Source organism: Carlito syrichta, unplaced genomic scaffold (assembly GCF_000164805.1).
Source record: "Carlito syrichta isolate Samal-C Ts95f unplaced genomic scaffold, Tarsius_syrichta-2.0.1 Scaffold287717, whole genome shotgun sequence".
NCBI classification, from domain to species: domain Eukaryota; kingdom Metazoa; phylum Chordata; class Mammalia; order Primates; family Tarsiidae; genus Carlito; species Carlito syrichta.
The window spans coordinates 174,065-195,789 of record NW_007231813.1 but is presented as its reverse complement, the minus strand read 5'-3'; the positions used below and the strand labels follow the sequence as shown (position 1 = coordinate 195,789).

General features: G+C 37.5%; 1 protein-coding gene across 4 annotated transcripts; it reads right to left on the bottom strand.

Annotated features, from left to right (window-relative positions):
- Positions 1 to 16,473: 16,473 nt before the first annotated feature.
- ARMCX1 (armadillo repeat containing, X-linked 1) lies at positions 16,474 to 20,699 on the bottom strand. Of its 4 annotated transcripts, none has more exons than XM_008052959.2 (4): positions 20,487 to 20,590; positions 19,360 to 19,664; positions 18,678 to 18,748; positions 16,474 to 18,374 (listed from the first exon to the last, which is right to left on the bottom strand). In XM_008052959.2, the coding sequence occupies exon 4, from the start codon at positions 18,239 to 18,241 to the stop codon at positions 16,880 to 16,882; it is 1,362 nt and encodes a 453-aa protein (XP_008051150.2). In that variant the 5' UTR covers positions 18,242 to 18,374; positions 18,678 to 18,748; positions 19,360 to 19,664; positions 20,487 to 20,590; the 3' UTR covers positions 16,474 to 16,879. The 4 variants fall into 4 exon arrangements, 3 of the variants coding, with proteins under 3 accessions (XP_008051150.2, XP_021565601.1, XP_021565600.1); XM_021709926.1 differs by having other exon boundaries at positions 18,682 to 18,748; XM_021709925.1 differs by having other exon boundaries at positions 19,505 to 19,664.
- Positions 20,700 to 21,725: the final 1,026 nt, after the last annotated feature.

Below are 21,725 nucleotides of genomic sequence, written 5' to 3'. Positions count from 1 at the left end.
AGAAAGTGCATTTCTATTTCATCGCAATTTGCCTTTCTCTAATATCCAGGGAGAAAACTTTTCCTCGTCCTTTTATATCTTCTCCTGGAGCAACTATGTCTATTTTTACTTCTTTATCTTCTCCTATAATACAGGGCAACAACCCATTTCTTTACTTTTCCTCTCCCCAACTGTTAATATCCATCATCTTACTTGGGCCTGTGAAAAAGCAGATTTCATGAAATAAGCCATAGAGAGATAGATATTTTAATTATTTGTTTTAGTCTCTGCCCATTTTTCTTGGAAATAATGACTTTTGAAAATTATTTGTTTATGCCTTTCCATATATATATATATGTATAAGGAAATTTGAGGGGTGGTGTTTGCTAGAATGTCACCACTGGTTATTTTTTAGAATAAGATTTTAGGCAGAATACATTCTAGCTGCAGTGTCAAACATTAAGGTCACTGGGACATGGAAATGAACAGAACTGTCTCTTGGACAAGACCACCTGGCTTTCCAGACAGGGCCCCATGAGACAGCATTTACCTTGCTGGGCTCACTACACTCCAGGCTCCAAACTCTTATTTTGTTTTCAGACTAAAGATATCCACAACTTATGACATTACTTCCAATAGAAATGCATGCGTATGTTCACCAAAAGACATGCATGAGAATGTTCATAGCAGCACTCTTAATAATACTCAAACTGAAAATAACCTAAATATTCATCAACAGTACAATAGTTAAATATAACAAAATACAACATATTTGTAAATGGGATTTATAGTCATAAATAGTGATTAATATTATTTGTGCAACTGTATGGATTATTCTCACAGACATTAGTAAAAAAAAAAAGACCAAAATAGTATATACGGTGTGATTCTGTTTACCTGAATTTTTTTTTTAAAGCAGGGAAAACTATCTATGTTGTTAGAAGTAAGAATGGTGGTTACTTTTGTGTGATTAATGTTCTGTTTCTTGCTACTTTGTGAGAATGTATTGAGTTGAATGCTTGTATACTTGTCTGTATATATAGTATACAGCAACAAAAGTTTGCCTAAAGATCTCAATAGTAAGTTAGAGAAATGGGAGATGAGTAAATGAAGTCCATTCTTTTGGTTATCTAGGAAAGCTGGACAAAATGTACTTTTAAAAATTTTCCTCAAGTCATTTGAAGGCTAAAAAGATAGCTGGGTCAGAATAAGAGCGGGTGGGGAAAGTGGAGCCTAATGTTAGGGACATCTTTTCCAATAGAACATCTACAGTCATTGAGGACTGGGTGCAGTAGTTCATGTCTGTAATCACAGCACTTTGGGAGACCAAGGCAGGAGGAGTGCTTGAAGTCAAGACTTTGAGGGGACAGTTGAAAGGCTGTGCAGAATTTTGGACAGGCTATGGAGGCTAGAGATGCAGATAGAACACAGATCTTGCCAAGAGGTCTACCTGGTGAACCTCGATATCTTCAGGTTGTGGAGCTGAAAAAGCTGCACCTCAGAGTCAGGGTAAACCAAAGGTAAAGAGACTGTCACAAGTACTTCAGTTCAACTTTGAATATCTCGATCACTGAAAGTTAAATTAAGGTAATTCAAGAGTGCAATGCTCCTAGGTGCCTAGCAGACACATATTGGAAAGCAATAACATCAGCCTCAAATTATTTCTGAAGTTTTACAAAACACAATATCCAGCACACAACCAAGTATATGAGATAACAAGATGAAATTGACACATAGAAATGACAGACAATAGAAAAAGACTCATTGAAGCCTTAGATAGTAAGCTTGTCAAACACAGAGCTAAAATAAATATGATTACTCTGCTTAAGGAGATAAAAGACAATATCGAGAATTTCTGCATATAAACAGAAACAATAAAAACATAAAATGGAAACTCTAGAGTTGAAAATAAAATAATTTAAATTAAGAACTGAATGGATGCATTTAATAGCAGAGAATACATAGATGAAGAGAAAATTATTGAACAGGAAGGTAGGTAAGAAGAAACTATCCAGAATGAATCACAGTCACAAAAGGATAAACAATTAAGAGTGAATAAGGGACAGAAAATACAGAAAAAAAGGTTGACATATGTGTATTTGAAATTTAGGAAGAGGAGAGAATGAATCAGACAGAAGTAATATGTAAAGAAATAGTGGTTGAGAATTTTTTAACTTTTTAAAGCATCAAGCCACAGACTCAAGAAGCCTTTTAAACTAAAAACAAAGACGATATCTTAAAATCAACCATAAAACAAAATTCTAAGATTATCTTCAAAGGAACAATAATAAAACTTTTCTTTTTCCCTGAGAAGCTGACTTCTCAAACAAAAAAAAAATGGAAACCAGACAATGGAAGGATATCATTAAAGAGCTAAAAGAAAATTACTGCCAATTTATATTTATATGTTCACAGACAATATTTTTCAACAATGAAGGTGAAATAAAGACATTCTCAGGTTTAAAAAAATTGATCACTAAAGGACTCATGAGAAGAAATACTAAAAGTTGTTTTTCAGGCAAAATAAAACTTTATCTTCCTACAAAGTAGGAAGACAAAAAGTGCAAAGGAAAGAGTAAATATGCAGGCAAATCTAAACAATATTGACTATACAAAATAATAAGAGTGTCTTGAAACTCTGAAACATGTAGAGAATTAGGTTGAAAATAGAGAATTGAAATATGTTACAGCAAAGGAATATAAATTGAGATGAGGGCAAATGGATTTAATGCTTTAAGTCCTGTGACTTGTCTGGGAATAGAGTAAAAGGATCACTTAATAGTAGACTTTGAAAAATCAAGGATATATGCTGTAATTTCTAAGGTAACCACTAAAATGATAGTAAATTAATGCAACTATCCAGCTTATATAGAAAGGAAAAATAATACAAAAATTCACCAAATCCAAAAGAAGACAAGAGAGGAAAGAAAATGGAGTATAGAGCAGGCGAGTTAAATAGGAAAAACAGAGCAAGATAAAATATTTAATCTTAAATATATTAGAGATTACATGAAATAAAACAGACTAAATGCTTCAATTCAAACATAAAGATTGCAAGATTGGACCTAAAACTTGAACATACAGAAAATGTGAAAGTGTAAGGATGAAAAATGTATACCATAAAAACAGTAATCAAAAAAAAGCTGATAAGGTATATTAACATCAAATAAAATGAACCTTTAGTCAAAAGGCATTATCAGAGATGAAAAAAAGCCATATCATAAAAAATGTTAAATTCATCAGAAAGATACAATTAAAAAATGTCCTATTTATATGCATCTAAATATGTAGCTTCAAATATATAAAATTAAAATGAACAGAACTACAAGAAATTGTAATCAGGTCTCCATTCATCATGAGAGGTTTTAACATGCCTCTTTCTGCAGCTGACAGAAGAAACAGGTAAAAATAACAAGGTATAGATTTGAACATGATTTGCAAACCCAACCTAATTAGTTGAATCCCTTGTTACTATAACACTACACTCAGCCACTACAAAAGACATATTGCTGTTGTAAAACATATGAATTATTTATAAAAATTGATTTTAAACTGGACCATAAAACAAATTTCAAAAGATTAAAATCACACAGAACATGTCTTCTAATCATGAGGCAATTAACTATAAATCAGTAATAAAAATATAACTGAAAATTCCCATATTGCTGAAAATTTAAAAGTACATTTTTTTTTTTTGAGTTGGAGTCTCACTCAGTCGCCCAGACTGGAGTGCAGTGGCCACTCCTGGCCACCGCAGCCTCGACCTGCTGGGCTCCGGCGATCCTTCCACCTCAGCCTTCCAAGTAGCTGGAACTACAGGCGCGCGCTACTATGCCCGGCTAATTTTTTGATTTTTATTGTAGAAATGAGGGCTCACCAAGTTGCCCAGGCGGGTCTCGAACCCACGGGCTCAGGCAATCCACTCACTTCGACCTCCCAAAGCGCGGGATTACAGGCTGAGGCACTGAGCCTGGCCAAAAGTACATTTCTAAATAACTCACAAGTCAAAGAAAAATTCAGAATTAAAATTAGAATACGTTTTGAATGGAATGGTAATGAAAATAACACATATCAAAGTTGTGGAGAATAGTCTGTTTCTGGCTATGATAGCCTACTAATAGAAAACAAATCAAATCTTTCAGGCAGGGTGTGACAGCTCATGTTTGTAATGCTTGCACTTTGGGAGGGCGGAGACAAGAGGATCATTTGAGCCCAGGAGTTGAACGCCAGCCTAGGCAACATAACGAGATCTCATCGCCACAAAATAATTAAAATATTGATTGGGCGTAGTCCCAGCTTTTTGGGAGGCTGAGATGGAAAGAATACTTGAGCCCAGTAGATCAAGGCTGTGGTAAGTCATGACCTTTCCACTGCACTCCAGCCTGGGAGATAGAGTGAGACCTCGACTGAAAAAAAAAGACAAATATTTCTGCTGAGGACAAGAAAAACTGAAACATAGTGCAAGTAAAGTTCCTTAAAAACATTGGAGAGCTACCAAAGCAGTCAGGATATGAGGTACCAAAATTCTCCTGGAGAGAAAGGAAACTTAATGAGGTAAAATTGACATTTGACATCTATTTTCCCCTTGAGACGTTTGTTAATTCATTGTTAACACTGGAGGAGAGACTGAAAAAGAAGGTGCTAAGAGGCAGAAAGCCTGAGTAGGGCTTTCAGCAGTTTCACAGGGCTAGGGATTCAAAATCTAGAATTCAGGGCTACTTAGTCAATCAGGATTTGAGGGACTACGATGCTGGAGAAAAGGAAACTACAAAGACTATGAAATTGGCATTCTGAGCTGCTTTTCTCCTTGAGAAGCTACCAATTCTTAATAGATACAGAGTTAGAATCAAAGAAGTCAAGTAGGAAGAAGCGATCGAGAGTCTGGGAAGATAAACAGAGCGATTGGATATTTTATAGCACAGCGAAAATAAACATTGGAATTTGGGAACTTCCAAAGTTTGACGGCCTGATAAATATCCCTGTCTGTCAGTTAGAGCCCCTGAAGGATTAAAGTCTAGGAATAAGGATGAGCAGTTTTGACAAGACTGAAATACAGTCTCAAATTAGTTCAATTATTGATTGACTTAAGGTAATTTACTCCAATACTACCTTCCCGAAAAATAATTTAGATTTTCTAGAATTTTTTATATGTAATTCAGCATTCAAACAAAAGTTACCAGCGTACCAAGAGACAAGATAATGCAATTTTTTAGGAAATAGGAGAAAAACAAATGGACAATAGAAATAGGTTTACAAGCCAGGAATGGTGGGTCAGGTCTGTCTTCTCAATTTTAGGAGGCCGAGGAGGGAGGATTGCTTGAGCCCAGAAGTTCAAAACCAGCCTGGGCAACATAGCCAGACCTAGTCTCTACAAAAATTAAAAATAAAAATAAATTAACCGGGTGTCATGGCATGCACATGTAGTCCTAGCTACTCGGGAGGGTGATGCAGAAGAATCACTTAAACTCAGGAGATCGAGGCTGTGGTGAGCTGTAATCATGCCACTGCACTCCAGTCTTGGTGTGACCCTGACTCAAACACACACACACAAGAAATACTAAAGAGAGTTCTTCAAGTTGAAAGAAAAGGATACTAACTAGTAACACAAAAAACATAAAATAATAAAGTCAATGGTAAAAATAAGTACATAAATTCAGAATAGGTTAAACCTGTAATAGTGGTGTGTAAGTCACTTATATCTTTAGTATGAAGGTTAAAAGATAAAAGTATTAAAATAATAATAGCTAAAATAATATGTTAAGGGACACACAATATAAAAAGATATAAGTTGTGACAGCAAAAACATAAAGTATGATGAAGGAGTAAAAGTGTAGTTTTTATGTGATCAAAGTTAAGTTGTTATCAGCTTTAAAAAACCTATTATAACTATAGTATGCTTTATGTAAGCCTCATGATAACCACAAAGCAAAAACCTATAGTAGATACACAAAAGATAAAAGTAAGGAATCAAAGCATACTGCTAGAGAAAATCACCAATTGCAAAGGGAAACAGTAAGAGAGGAAGAAAAGAACAAAGAATCTACAAAACAGCCAGAAAACAATTAACAAAATGGTAGTAAGCCCTTGCCTATCGATAATTAAATAAAATGCAATAGATTAAGTTCTCTCAAGACAGAGTGACTGACTGGATAAGAAACCAAAACCCAACTAGCTGACTACAGGAGACTCATTTCACCTTTAAAGACACAGATGATAAGAAAACAATGAAGAGATGGAAAAGTATAATCCATGAAAATGGAAACCAAAAGAAAGCAATTATAACTATATTTATATCCAATAAAATGGGAAAAAACTGTAAAACAAAACAAAGGTCTTTATATAATGATAAAGGGATCAATTTATCAAGAGACTATAACAATTATAAATATATATACACCAACACCGAAGCACTTAAATATAGAAAGAAAATATTTTCTCTAAAGGAAAAGATTGACTGTAATGCAATAATAATATGGGACTTCAATAACCTACTTTTATCAATTGACAGATTATCCAGATGAAAAATCAATAAGGAAATATTGAATTTGAACTACATTTTAGACTAACTGGACCTAACAGACATTTACAAAATATTCTATCCAACATCAACAGAATACACATTCTTCTCAAGTATATACAGAATATTCTTCAAAATGTATCATTTATTAGAGCACAAAACAAATATTGACAATTTAAGAAGATAAAAATCCTATCAAGTATCTTTTCCTACCACAGTGGCATAAAACTAGACATCACTAATGAGGAATTTCAGGCCAGGCATGTCGGTTCAGGTTCATGCCTGTAACCTCAGCACTTTGGGAGGCTGAAGCAGAAGGATTGTTTGAGCCCAGGAGTTTGAGGCAACACAGCAAGACCTTATCTCTACAAAAAAAAAAAATTTTGTTATTTTTAAAGTTAAAATTAGCTTTAGCCAGGCATGGTGGTGCACACCTGCAGTCCTATCTACTCAGAAGGCTGAGGCAGAAGGATCATCTGAGCCCAGCAGGTTGAGGCTGCAGTGATCTGTGAGCGTGCCACTGTATTCCAGCCTGGGTGACAGAGACCAACGAAGAGTTTCAAAAAATTCACAAATTTGTAGATATTAAAAAACATGTTCCTGAACAACCAATGGGTCAAAGAAGAAAGTAAAGAGATAATTTTAAAATACCTTGAGACAAATGAAAATGGACACACAACATACCAAAACTTATGAGATGCAACGGAACAGCTCTATGAGGGAAGTTAACAACAATAAATGCCTACATCCAAAAAAGAGAGAAAGATCTCAAATAACCTAATGTTACACCTCAAGGAACTAGAAAAAAAAGAATAAGTTGAAAGTGAGAAGAGAGGAAATAATAAAGATAAGAGCAGAAATAAATAAAATAGAGACTAGAAAGATCAATAAATCTAAAATTGGTTTATTGAAAATATAAACAAAATTAACAAATCTTTATTTACACTAAGAAAAAGTGAGAGAAAACTCAAATAAAATCAACAATGAAAGAAAAGATATTACCACTGATACCACAGAAATACAAAGAATCATAAGAAACTACTATGAACAATTATATGTCAACAAATTGGCTAACCCAGAGGAAATGGATACATTCCTAGACACATACAATCTACTAAGACTCATGAATCATGAAGAAATAGAAGATAAACATACCAATAATGAGCAAGGAAATGAATCAGTAATAAAAGTCTCCCATCAAAGAAAAGCTTGGGACCTGATGGCTACACTACTGAATTCATTTAAAGAACAAATATCAATCCTTAGACTTTTTCAGAAAATTAAAAGACACAAAATACTTCCAAACTAATTTTACAAGGACAGCAACAAGGACACAACAACAACAAAATAGAAAATTACAAGTCAACATCTCCGATATCAGTTACTCAAATGCATTTAAATATATGTTATACATACACTCTGTTGTGGCATTGAATAATACAGTTGCTCAAGTTAGAAATCTGGCATATATCCTCAACCCTTTTTTTTGACACTCAGTAATTGACCCAAATTATGTCAATTCTGTCTTTAAAACACATTCTCTCATATAAATGTTTGTAGCAGCATTAATCATAAGAGCCAAAAAGTAGAAATAACCCAAAGTCCATCAGCAAGTTAACAGATAAATTGTGTTATATGCGTAGAATGAAATACTATTCAGCCTCAAAAGGAAGCACCAATAAATGCTACAGCGTGAATGAACCTCAAAAACATTATGCTAAGTGAAAGAAGACAAACACAAAAGGTCACTTATTATATGATTTCATTTATAAAAGATCTAGAATAGGTAAATCCATTGAGACAGAACACATATTGGTGATTTTCAGAGGCTGGGTGAATGGAAGTATGGAGAATAACTGCTTAATGAATACAGGGTTTCTTTTTGAGGTGATGATAATATTTTGAAACTAGATAGAAGTGTTGCTTGTACCTCATTGGGAATGTACTAAATACCAAGAAACGAATCACTTTAAAATGGTTAATTTTATGTGATATGAATATTATGCTCTGAATTGTGCTCTCCTTCACCCCCCACTCCCCACCCATCCCAATTCTTAACTTCCAATGTGACTGAATTTGGAGATAAGGCCTTTCAGGTGGTAATAAAAGTTTAATGAGGAAAAAAAAAAAGGTTAAATGGGATGAGGCCCTAATCCAGCAACACTGGTATCTTTATAAGAAAAGGAATAAACACTAGGAATATTTGAAAGACATCTGCAAGCCAAGGAGAAAGGCTTCACCAGAAACCAACCCTGTTGGCATCCTGATCTTGGACTTTCTGGCCTCTAGAACTGTGAGAAAATAAATTTATATTGCTTTAAGGCATCCATTCTATGGTGTTTTGTTATAGCACCCTGAGCAAATCAATACAATGAATTTCACATAAATTAAAAAAAAAAAAAAACTGGGGCAACCTCTTTCGGGTCCCCTCCTGTTATAGGAGTTTTCTGACTTAATTCTACTTTCTTTTAAAAAAAGACAAAAAAACAAAAACCTGAGGGAATTTGTTGTCAGGTAGCCTTTCCTGAAATAAATGTTAAAAACAATTTATTCAAAGAGAAGGAAAAATGATATAGTTCAGAAACTTGGACCTACATTTAAAAAAGGAAGTATGGTGACTCAAACCTGTAATCCCAGCACTTTGGGAGGCTGAGATGAGGGGACCACTTGAGCCCAAGAGTTTGAGACCAGCCAAGGCAACATAGTAAGACCTTATCTCTACAAAAAAAATGAAAAAATTAGCCGGGCGTGATGACATACATCAGTAGTCCTAGCTACTTGAGAGGCTGAGGCTAAAGGATCATCTGAGCCCAGGAGGTCAAGGCTGTGGTGAGCTGTGATTGTGCCACTGCACCCCAGCCTGGGCCACAGAGTAAGATCCTGACTCAAAAAAAAAAAAAAAATTCAAAGAAAGAATGAAGGTAAAATAAACTCTTTATTTTTATTAATCTTAATGTTTTAATAGATAATTTTCATCAAAGTAATAATAGTCGCAACATAATGTGGGTAGCATATGGATAAGTAAAATGAATGATAGTAATTTTATAAGGAAAGAGAAGGAGGAGTTGATAATACTATTATAAGGTACCTATAATTTCCATCACGTGGTATGTTATTTGGAAGTGGACTTAGATTAGCTGTCAATGTATGTTGCAAATTCTAGAGCAAGTACTTAATTTTTTTTAAAGTATACTTTCATGAGCTCAATTTTTTTTTCTAACTTCCACTTATGAATGAGAACATGCAGCATTTATCTTTCTGCTCCTGACTTATTTCTCTTAACATAATTTCCTTCAGGCTTATGCATGTTGCCATGAGTGGCAGAGTTTCATTCTTGTTATGGCTGAATAGTATTCCATTGTGTATATATATCATATTTCTTTATCCATTTGCCTGTTGATGGACATTTAGGTTGATTCTATTTCTTAGCTATTGTAAATAGTTGCTACAATAAACATAGGGGTGCAGATATCCTTTTGATATACTGATTTTCTTTTCTTTGGATAAATACCTAGTAGTGGGATTGCTAAAAATAACAGGAAAAATTTTTTAAATGTATAATTAATATATTATAAGTGGAGAAAAAGTGAAACCCTATAAAATGCTCAATTAATACCACAGAAGGCAAAAAAATTCAAAAAATAGAAACAAAGAAAGGTAACAATAAGGAGAAAATGTAACAAATGTGACAGATAGTAACCCAACACTATCAATAATTGTTTAATATGAATAATGTATATGAATGGTATAAACACACCAATTAAAAGGCAGAGACTGTCAGAGTGGATTCAAAACAAAACAAAATGTAGTTTCAGGTTATCTATAAAAAACCCATTTTAAATATAAAGACAGATAGATTAAAAGTAAAAGGATGAAGAAAGATATCTTATGCTAACAATGACCAAAAGAAAGTTGGAGTATTGATTCTAGACAAAGCAAACTACAGAACAAAGAAAATTATCAAGGATAAAGGTCATTACAAAATGACAAATAGGGTCAGCTCTTCAAGAAGATATAACAGTCCTCAATATGCTTGTGCCTAAGAACAGAACACCAAAATATATGAGGCAAAAACTGATGGAAATGCAAGGAAAAATCGAAAATTTATTATCACAGTTAGACTTTAACATGCCTCTATCTGTAACTGACATCCAGCAGGCAGAAAATCAGTAAAGATCTCGTTGAACTAAACACTATTAATCAACTAGATCTAATTCACACTTACAGACTACTTCATCTAACAATAACAAAATACACGTAGTTCTCAAGCTCACATGAAATGTTCTCTAAGATAAACCACATTTTAGATCATAAAACACACCTTAACAAGTTTAAAAGAAAATAAAGCATAAAAAGTATTCTCTCAGATCACATTGGGCTAGAAATAAATTTTTTAAAATAGCTGCAAAACCCCTAAATGTTTTAAATTAAACAATACACTTCTAAATAAAATATGTCAAAGAATAAATCTCAAGAGAAATGTAGAAACATTTTGAACTAGGTGAAAATGAAATTACAATTTTTCAAAATCCCTGTTATTCAGTAAAAATAGTGCTTAGAGGAAATGTATGGAATGCAAGACATTATTAGAAAATATAAAATTTATAACCGAGGCCTAAGCAACATAGCAAGACCTTGTCTCTCCAAAAAAATCAGACAATTAACCAGGTGTGGTGGTGCATAACTGTAATCCCAGCTACTCAGAAGGCTGAGACAGGAGGATCACTTGAACCCAGGAGTTTGAGCCTGTGGTGTGCTATGATCGTACCACTCTAACCTGGGCAATAGAGTGAGACTGCAACTCAAAAAAATAAATTAAAAAAATAATAAAATCTATAATCTAAATGTGTACCTTAGAAAACTAGAGAAAAAAGGTAATAGAAACTTAAAGCAAACAGAAGAAAAAATAATCAAAATTAGAGCAGAAATCAGTAAAATTCAAAACAAATAAATAGAGTAAATCAATGAAATCAAAGGCTGGTCCTTTGAAAAGATCAATAAAGTTGATAAACTTATAGCCTGGCTAACAGAGAGAAAAGGAGAGAAGATAAGAATTACTAATAAGCTATTACTTACCAGATGCTGGCGAGCATGTGGAGAAAAGGGAACATTTCTACAGTGTTGGTGAAATGCAAACTAGTCCAACCTCTATGGAAAACAGTGTGGCAATTCCTAAAAGAACTAGAAACTGACCTTCCGTATGATCCAGCTATCCCCCTTCTGGGAATATACCCAGAGGAACTAAAATCATTCTGCAAAAGCATACCTGCACACGCATGTTTATTGCAGCACTATTCACAATAGCAAAAACATGGAACCAACTGTGCTGCCCATTGAAACTAGACTGGAATTTTAAAATTTGGTACATATACACAAAAGAATACTATGCAGCCATAAAGAAGGACAAAACTATGGACTTCACACCAACCTGGATGGACTTAGAGTCTATAATACTCAGTGATCTAACACAGAAACAAAGAACTGAGTACCATATGTTCTCACTCATTAGCAGACCCTAAACTTTTATCATAATACTATAAGAAAGAGATTGGCAGTAGTGGGAAACTGCCAGGGGAGGGGGGCACACAATATCAATAAGGGTACCTGATCCCAAACCAGGTGAAGTGGGGACCAAAGGGAGGCCCAAACTTTACCTGTACAATGGCCACTTGTATACCTAATCCTGAATTGTACCCCACATCTTTAAAATAAAATAAAACTTAAAAAAAAAGATTTACTATGAACTTATAGTAATTAATACAGCATGGTACTGGCCATAAACATAAAATGTGTCTGAACCACATCAACTTGCTGAATCTATACTTGGAATCTCTTTTGAAACAAAGCAGATAAAATATGAACCAAGAAAGAAAGAAAGAAAGAGAGAAAGAGAGAAAGAGAGAAAGAGAGAAAGAGAGAGAGAGAGAGAGAGAGAGAGAGAGAGAGAGAGAGAGAGAGAGAGAGAAAGAGAGAGAGAAAGAAAGAAAGAAAGAAAGAAAGAAAGAAAGAAAGAAAGAAAGAAAGAAAGAAAGAAAGACAATTTATAACGAAACTAAACTCCTCCTTTGTAAAATAGCAACAACAGGTATTGTTCTATATTAAATGATCACTGGTTCATAGCATGCTGTCATGGGAATTAAACAGCCACTCTGAAAGACACAGAAGCACAGAGAGGCCACCAATGATATCTCAGAAGAAGCAAATAAAGACAAGTGTGAGGGAGGCAAAGGAATGAGAAGGAACAAGGAGAGAGAAAAAGAAGCAGCTGGGTGCTAGTCAGGCCTGTACCTGCTTCAGTGGGCTTTTTACTACTCCAGTTAACCTCATTTTCACCCCAGGTATAAGAGTCTGTCCACCCTTAAGTTAAACATATTGGTATAGAAGTTATTATTATTTACTCCATACCCAAACTGCTCATTCTGCCTATCACATAGGAACAGCAAGATAAAAACCAGTTTTTTTGTTTCTTACCTGACCCTTACCTATTGGCAATTCCTGAGATTTTACTCTTTCCTCTACACCTTGCTGTGTGTGTATCTGTAAAGGTATGGATTCAATGTAAAGACTCTCATTTCCATCTCCCTCTTCGTCAAGGAGTGATTTTGTGTCGAGTACCTATAGAGACATTATACAGGTGTTTGGCTTCATACTAAGCAATTTTGAAATAACCAATTGCTCAGGTTTGAAAGGTCACTAGTCCTCCCTCGTGCTAAGAGAATGATCCTGGAAATTTTATCTACTTTCTCCAAGTCTTGTTTCTTCTGAAAAAAAGGTATAATAGTATTTACTTGACAGGATGGTTAAAGGATTGAATGAAGAGAAAAACTATGTAAAGTCCCAGTGTCTGACAGCTATTAGGTACTACTCATCTCTTTTCTTCTATAATAAATGCATTGCTTACCAAATTTCAGAAATGTTATTCTAAAAAGAATAAAACTCCTCAAGGGCCCATATCATTGTCCAAAATCATGTTTATTATAGTGTCACTTAAATATTTACACATCTAAAACAAGACATAAATGCCTTTGCTTATAGCTTTCACACAAAATATAAAACAAAACATCCTCACAAATTAAAAATAAACCAAGCTACATAACCAAAGAAAGTTAAATAACATTAATTTCATGAAATTGATAATGTTGCTTTGGTTACCCTAAGTCACAGTCTGTAACATTAATATGTTACTGATGACAACAACATGGATTCTTGATTAAATGTTTCTTCATTGGCCTGATGACCTAGTCTCAACCCTCTGCCAGTTTCCTGACTCAAACTTCTGCAAAACTTCTGTAAGTACAAAATGATATATTATAGAACAAATGCCTCCTTTGTGTATTAAGTATATTTTTGCATTTTTCTCACTGACAAGAAACAGAATTTCATTGATCTACAATGCCTTTGATTATTAAATGCATCATTATTTTATATACCACTAAGAAAAAACACTTCTAATTAAATATGACAATGCTAAGGTGGTATCAATTGTAAGATGCTTAATAACTTTAGAAATACTAAATAATGAAAAGTTTATCTTATGATTACTGAATAAAATAGTGCTACTTAATACCACAATAATATTTAACATAAATCCAATATTTGGTTCCTAAGTCACTGGATAACATTTGAAAATACAGAATATATTAATAATTTATTTAAATTATCAGTGAAATGAAAACAGAACATTGAAAAGACATTTATGGGGAACTTGTGAAGCCCAAAAACATGTACATGCATTCCAAGAATTTCACCAACACTACTTTGAGAAACATTGACTTAGGCCACAGTAACATCACCCAGACGGGAGGAATGTTGTAGAAATTGATGAGATCACATCAAGAAATCATTTTCATTTCTAAAAAGGAAGAAAGACCTTACTCCTCAGAGGAATTTTTTAACAGTTTATTTATTAAATGCCATTTGTGTATGGTAGAATGACACCTTAGAAAAAACGGTAATCCAAAAATTATCAACTCTGTCTTTTAGGGAAGGGTGCTCACTTTTAGTAATTTAATTAACTGTTATTTCTCCCTATTTTAGAATTTTACATACATTACCCCAATGTGATGTTATCCACATCTTCACAATGCAGCTATCATTTTAACACATCTCTCTTTTTGGTCTCAGTATTTTCCACTCCCCCATTCTCCCAAACTGCTGTCGTCTTAATTTTAAAACTTACTTGTATTCAACATTTTTTCTTTCCTAAAAATTACACAAAAACTCAATATCTATCACAGATAAGAAAACATAGATGAGAAAGAAATATTAAAATATTAAATCCATGCATTATCATTTGACTCATAGATAACTACTGCTCTCATTTGGGTACACAGCGACTCAGAGGTTTTAATGTATGCAAATGTTTTATAAGTCTCAAAAATAAAATATACTATGTATATAGTCATGTAATTATTTTTTCCACTTAAGATTATAAGTTGGACTTTTTCCATGTAAATAAATGTAGGTATCTATTAATATTTTCAATGCTGTGGTTGACAATTTATAACGCACATGTTATAGGCAGATATACCTTAATTTGATGAGTTAAAAAAAAGATAAAATCACCCATAGAGAACAATTAACATTCTCCAAGTATGCACCAAAGTTGATACATAGAAATAATTCAAGCACATACTTTTTCTTCATAGAAAGTATGGCATGTGCTTTTAAAGTCTATTTTTCCCACTTAAGATAATATGCTGAATTTTTCCTATAAGTAAATGTAGGTGTCCATCAACATTTTCAACAACTGCATAATATTTAAATGTGTAGACATAAGTTAATTTGTTTAGCCAACTACTTTGAGACACTTGAGTGATTTACCATTTTTCACCCTTCAAAAGTTTGAAGATGCACAGCTTTGCACAAGCCAATTATTTGATTATTTCCTAAGGATAAACTCCTACAAGTGAATTACCAGGTCAAAAAGTATGCACATCTTGAAGGCTTCTGAAGCATGTGTCCCAATAAACTTTGCACCAAGTATACTTCCACCAGCACAGTTTGCCAGTGCTCCTCCCCCCATGCCCTCATCAACATCGGGTGGGAGAGAGGTGGATTCTTCTCCTATGTGGATTCCAACAGCACTGTTGATGGTTCCATAAAAGCTCCACCTTAACCAACCTTATTCAAGAAATTTGATACAAGCACTAAAACTTATTCTTTCTCCTATATTTTCTTATTACTTCAAAGCAGCACTATCTGATCCACTTACATACACACCAGAACTGGCCGAGAAAGAGGAAGTTTTCTTATCAAATGCCCCCAGCACTCCAAAATAAAATTGGCCGTCTTTGTACGTCCCCAGAGTAGATCCCAGCCCTTATTGGCTCAAACGGTCTCTCACTTCTATCCTCTCCTTACCATTCCCACACCACCGGTTGAAATTTCACACCTTTATCATCTCATGCCTGGACCGTTGTGGTAGTGTCCTAACTGGTTTTCCAATCTCCAGTCATCACTCCTGTCCCCACCCCAGCTCAGATCCATCCTGCACACAAATAGACCACATTGTTTTCCTTTCATTCTGTTATTCCGGGTTACAAAAGGCCTTGGTGCTCCCAGGGGTGGATGGGGTAATATTCAGATAGCCCAGTTTAGCAATCAGGGGTGCTCCACGGAGGAGACTCACCCCTACTGCCTGGCTCTATCTCCCATCACTCCCCTCCTCGCACTTTCCACTCCAGGCAGGCTAGACTCCTCTGGAGCAGAATTCTCACCTCCATGCCTTTCTTCCCACCACTGCTCCCTCCTTGAGTGCCCTTCTGGCCCTTTTGTATCTTATCCTTCAAGTCCAGTTTATTTAAGTATCTCCTCCCCTGTGAAACTTTCTCTGAGTATTGTTGCCTGCAGCAATTTCCGCTGCCTCCAAGCACTGAGGAGTTTCCGGCTTTGTTACCATCTCTTTGTTTTTGTTTCCATATATCTTGCCTTTCCAAACAGATCATAAACTCAAAGACAAGGGCAATGACATTTTTTGCTGCTTAAAACACAACTTTATTGATGAAGCGCAAGTCTTAGATGAACAAATGTAAACCAATACAAACGTGTAGCGTATTCATGATGTATAATTAGTTCACTATATAGTTTAGGTAGAGGAAAGAGTAAAAATATCTCAATCTAGGTAGCAAGATCAAATCAATAAATGCTTTCTGTGCATAAGCTGTAATATTCATTTGCCATTCTTAAAATGGTCCAGCCTAAACCCAACCATCACAACCAGCACCAATCACTATTGATGGTCTGTGATATTCATTATTCCCTAACAGATGAAAAAAATCTCTTTTACATATAAGCACAGTGAAAAAGAAAGAATTTACAAAACACATTGTTACCAAGTGCAAACTAAAAAATTACCTCAACACTGTTTGAGATAAACCCAAATTAGAGTTTGGTTAATACTTTTAGGACTTTTACTTTCACTACCAGATCACTGTGATTTGCTAATGCTTTGATTTTCTTAATACAAACTCCAGATTCTTTGAATAAGAAAAAAAGTGAACTCCTACTGAATTCCTTCCTGGATGATGCAAGCCCTTCATTTTTTATGTTGTCATTTATATTTTCAAATAGGGTAAGGATATTAAGAAGAATCTCTCTATCCCATTCTTTATTAAAGAGGGAAATCAATTCTGATGGTACTTTACAACTGACCAGCTCTCTTGTCATGGCTGGATTTTCAGTAAAGTTTATAATTAGTTTCATAATCTGTATCTTGGTGAAGTGATTTCCCAGAAATAGCAAAGCAAAGAAGTCTGGAAAAGAATAGGAAAGCAAATGTTGGTAATGATTAGTCACAGTCATGTTGGTTAACAGTCTTAGTCCAGCCATCTGCACAGCTGAGTCCAAGCGACAAACCATGGTGTCATCACACACTTGACTGATATATGTCTTAATCTTGCCCTGATTTTCAGCATTCACACTCAAGTTATTAAGGGCATTGTAAGTCTTTTCCCTAATAATGGGGTCTTTTGTTTTTATCAGTTTCGCAATAATTGGGACACCACCCAATTCACGTATGGCATTTTGGTTAAATGAATATGCTGCATTGTTACCCAGAGTGACCAAAGCTACTTCTTGAATAAAAGGATCATTCGTTCTCTCCAGAATATTAAGGACCTTCTGAAGGTCAGGAGCACTCAGAACATCATCAATTTTATAGGGAAAGTTGAACTTGCCCCTACGGACAGGCCACGTTGTAGCTGGAACCCTGGTGCTCTTACTACGGGTCTTTCCCTTGGATTTTCCACTTGCCCTGCCCCCAGCCCTAGCTCCACTCCTGGTGGGGTGGCAGCCTCCACCTCTGCCTCCTGGGCAGGGTAAACTTGGTGCAAGGGTCCTGTTCCCAGAGATGGTGCCCACTCTGGACCCTTTGCCGGCCTTAGCACTTGCCTGTTCCTTCAGGGTGTTGAAAAGGGCCTTGGCCTTGGCCTCTAGGCCACCTCCGCTTTGGGATCTTGTGTGGGCCTCCTCTTTTACACCTGGACAACTCTCGAGTCCCAAACTCACCTCGGCCTTGGCCTTTGAGTCACCCTGAAATTTGGCTCCGGACTCTGCCCCAATGTTAGCCTTAGCTCCTTTCCCAGTCTCAACTCCAGTCTCTGAGGTGTCACTAGACTCCTTGTCGTCATCCCAGATTTTCTCGTTCTCATCTCTTCCCCAGGTCAGTTTGTACATGCAGTAGCAGGCACCAGCCCCGATGACCACACCAGCAGCCACACAGCCGGCTTCCCGAGTGCGGCCCATGGTACAGCCAGGGCGAACCTCTTAACCTGGGTACAGAACAGGCTTGCTCTGGCCCAGAGGAGGGCACGTGTTGGGGGCGGAATCTTCAGTTACTGCTGGCAGGCTCTGCTGCAGCTGCAGATATAGTGGAGACCTAGGAATAAAAGAAAAGATATCAGGCCTTAGACACTTCCTCCTTTTTTGCCTTTGCATGCAGGCTGAACTCCCCAGCCGACAAACATACAAAAATTTGGGAATATTGGTAAGGTCTAAGGGTTTGATATCTAAATCACTGATCCTTTCCTCCATTGGGAAGCTAATTTTGGAAATTTTCCTCACCTCCAGATTCTGGAACCTTATGTCCCACCACCCCACTGAAAACGTTAGATTTAAAGTATCTGATTAGTTCCCTACCACCCCTGTTTTTCTAGATGTCCTGGGGCAGTGGTGCACTCACATACATCCACAGAGATCCAGACAGTTTCTTCCTTCTTTTTCTCGTCTTCAAGTGCACTGTGTCCAGCAAACCTGCAGACAAAAAGGTGGAGAGAGGGATGCTGAGTTCCCAGGAGACAGATGGTCCTCACCTAGGATGGTACACACATCCCTTTTCTGAATCCCTAACCCTTGTGCTGGGTTGCCCAGTGAATTCCACCTTTGGTTACTCTCCTCTCCTCACAGAGCTGTGGCTTTGAAATTCATGATCTCACTCCTCTCCTTCAATGATCCCCTCCTCCTCCAAACCCCCACTCCATCCCCATCCTCATCAGTCACAAATTCCGAAGGTGATGCCACTCCTCCTTCCTTGTTAAAAATAAATAAATCAAATGAAGGGTGGTGAGAGTATCTAGAAGCAGAAAGTTCTGGAACTCCACCCCTGCCTCCATCACCCCCAGCATCTCAAAGGCACCAGGAAAACCCCCCTTCATCCCCATTATAGCAACTTCCACTGCTCCGGAGCAATTTCCTTCCTCCCTCATCTCGGTTTCCGCCTCCACCAAACCTAGGGACTGACAAACTGAGGGCTTATCGGACGAACTAACTAACACCAAGGGCACTGTACTCCAAACAGCAATTTGGAGTAATGTCTTCCCCACCCCCACCCAGTACTCTCTTGACACCCGCCCCCTCCCAGTCACCTTCTTCCCAGTCTTGTACTTGCAGAGCACTTTACAGAGAGAACCGAAGGCGGAGGTAGTCCATGGGCCCACTGGAGTTTGCAGTCGTCACCATCCTCCACCCCAGGGGTCCCAAAACAGTGCCACCGCCTTCACTCTGGCCTACTTGGTCCTGGATAGTTTTCCTCTTCCTGCTGCTCCTAGGATTGGATCGGCCTTCAGGAGCAAGATCCACAAACACGAGGCGACCACCGCAGAGACGGATGGCTCAGCGGCAGAACAGCACTTCAGAGAGTCCTAATACCAGCTTTTCCTAATTCAGGGTCCTGGTTATCAAACGGATTTTACCTTTTTTGTCTCTCCCCCTATCTCACTTCTCTGGACTCCGCTGACACCAGCCTTCTAGCTGCGCTGTGTCTACTCATCCCCACCCCCCTGTCCTCCAGTTCTCCTCCCCCATTACCCTGCCTCACTCCCAGCCTCAGTCCCCAGAGATCGGCCATTTTCCCAGCAAAAACCACACCCCTTTCAAACTACTGAAAAGGAGGCGGAGCGAGGGAATATGGAAGACCCGAGGAGCGAAAGAAAACCAAAAGGGTATCTTCTGTCCCTCTCCCCAATGACAGTCATTTTTTTTTTTCCTGTAGGCACTGTTACATCCTTTATACTGCAAAAATGGCAGGGAGATTGTTGGAGAGTCAGTAATGAACCCAAGTTAAGACGAGGACCTCAGCCATCCCCGCCCTTGGGAGGGGGGCCGCGGAGCAACCCCGGCTTTACACTGACCTGCAGGGATTCAAGGCTGACTATTCATTTGTTGCAAATGGACTCAGTGCCCTACTAAAAGGCAGGGAGAATAACAGACGCACGGCTCCAAGGTTCTGGCTTGCTAGATGAACCAGAACACAGGAGACGAATCCTAATACCTGCCCTTCTCTATTCAAGGCTCTGGATGCCACGCCACACCCCCCACCCTAGTCTGGGGTCTCCCCTGGAATCTGGGCCCACGGTCCACCATTTTTGTTCTAGGAAGGGCTGGGGACACTTCAAGGGTGTGGAAAAGTGGGCTGTGCCCCCCTTCAGCCTCCACCCTCTGATGCCCACACTGCAGGGATCCCCAAGCAGCGCCCATCCATCCACACACAGACCTGCTGGGATTCAGGCAGATACCTCCTCCTCCTTCCCCCGACACAGACCCGCCCGCCCTCTGGGCAATAGGGAGAGGGCAACCGGACCTAACGAAAACTAGGATTAGAAGGACGTCTGCACACGTCGATCCCAGCTCACGTGAGAGCCACGTCACCCGTGAGATCAGGACCCCAATTACCACACCCACCAGCAGTGCGGCAGGAGCCGGCCCTCCCCCTTCCTTCCCTGCCACATCGGGTCCTGCCACTCATTTTCCTCTTTGCCACCCGGAGACCAGAAGTGCTTCTCGTTGTGATTGAAACTTGCCTTTTTTCGATTAACAGGGAGAGCCTGCGTCTGCTTCTATGTCCAATGGCCTTTTTTTTTTTTTCTCTTGGAGGAGTAATTTTCTTTCTTCTCTACTCCGGATTCAGTTGCCTTTCCCTTCACCTCTCCCCCTCACCCCAGCATGAAGGTCCAACATTTCCTTCGCACCCCTATACCAAATTAAGGCAAGATCTCAGAAAAGACGACAGATAGTAGGAAGGTCTTAAATAAACTTTTCTGTTCCTTAAAAAAAAATCAGTAATGCATTATTTTTATATTGAGAAAATGAAATTATGCTATTCTCATTTGAGCGGAGGAGAATTTAAGTGGGAAAGAAAATCCCAAAGGGCCTCATTGATTGTATTATATTTATTTGTAACACGAGAAAATATGTCTACTGGTTACGGTCAAATAGCAGTTTTCAAAACATACGAATTCATTTTCAAAATCAAAAATTGAAAATGTTCACATATTCTATGAATTAGCTCACAAAAAGATGACCAGTTGTCTAATCTTAGCCATCTTACACAAATGATTCATTACTTTTTCTACTTTTGAATTAACTTGCGATTTGATGAAAGTGACACAATCCTGTCTTGTTTAATTAAAGAAAAACATGCATATAATGTCCCAAAGTCTTGGCTAGCTGTTGTCTGAACCTCTTGTGATTTGATGGCTTCTCTACTAAGAGGGTTGCATTCCAGTCTACTAAGGCTTAGGCAGCTGAGGGTGTGAGGGGTGCAGTGATAGTTGGATCCACCCTGCCCTGTCAAGAGGCAGGGAAGGTGTTGCCCTCCATCCCTCCTACATTCCAGAGCCTCTCATCTCCTGTATTCAGACACCTGTCTGTTGCTCACTCCAAAAATATGCACGGACAGTGACCAAGGTGGTAAATGCCACCTTTACACAGGTGACCAACTTGAGTGAATACC

Bases quoted from the DNA above. Each gene is read 5' to 3' on its own strand.
- ARMCX1 (XM_008052959.2), bottom strand. From the start codon at position 18,241: ATGGGCCGCACTCGGGAAGCCGGCTGTGTGGCTGCTGGTGTGGTCATC.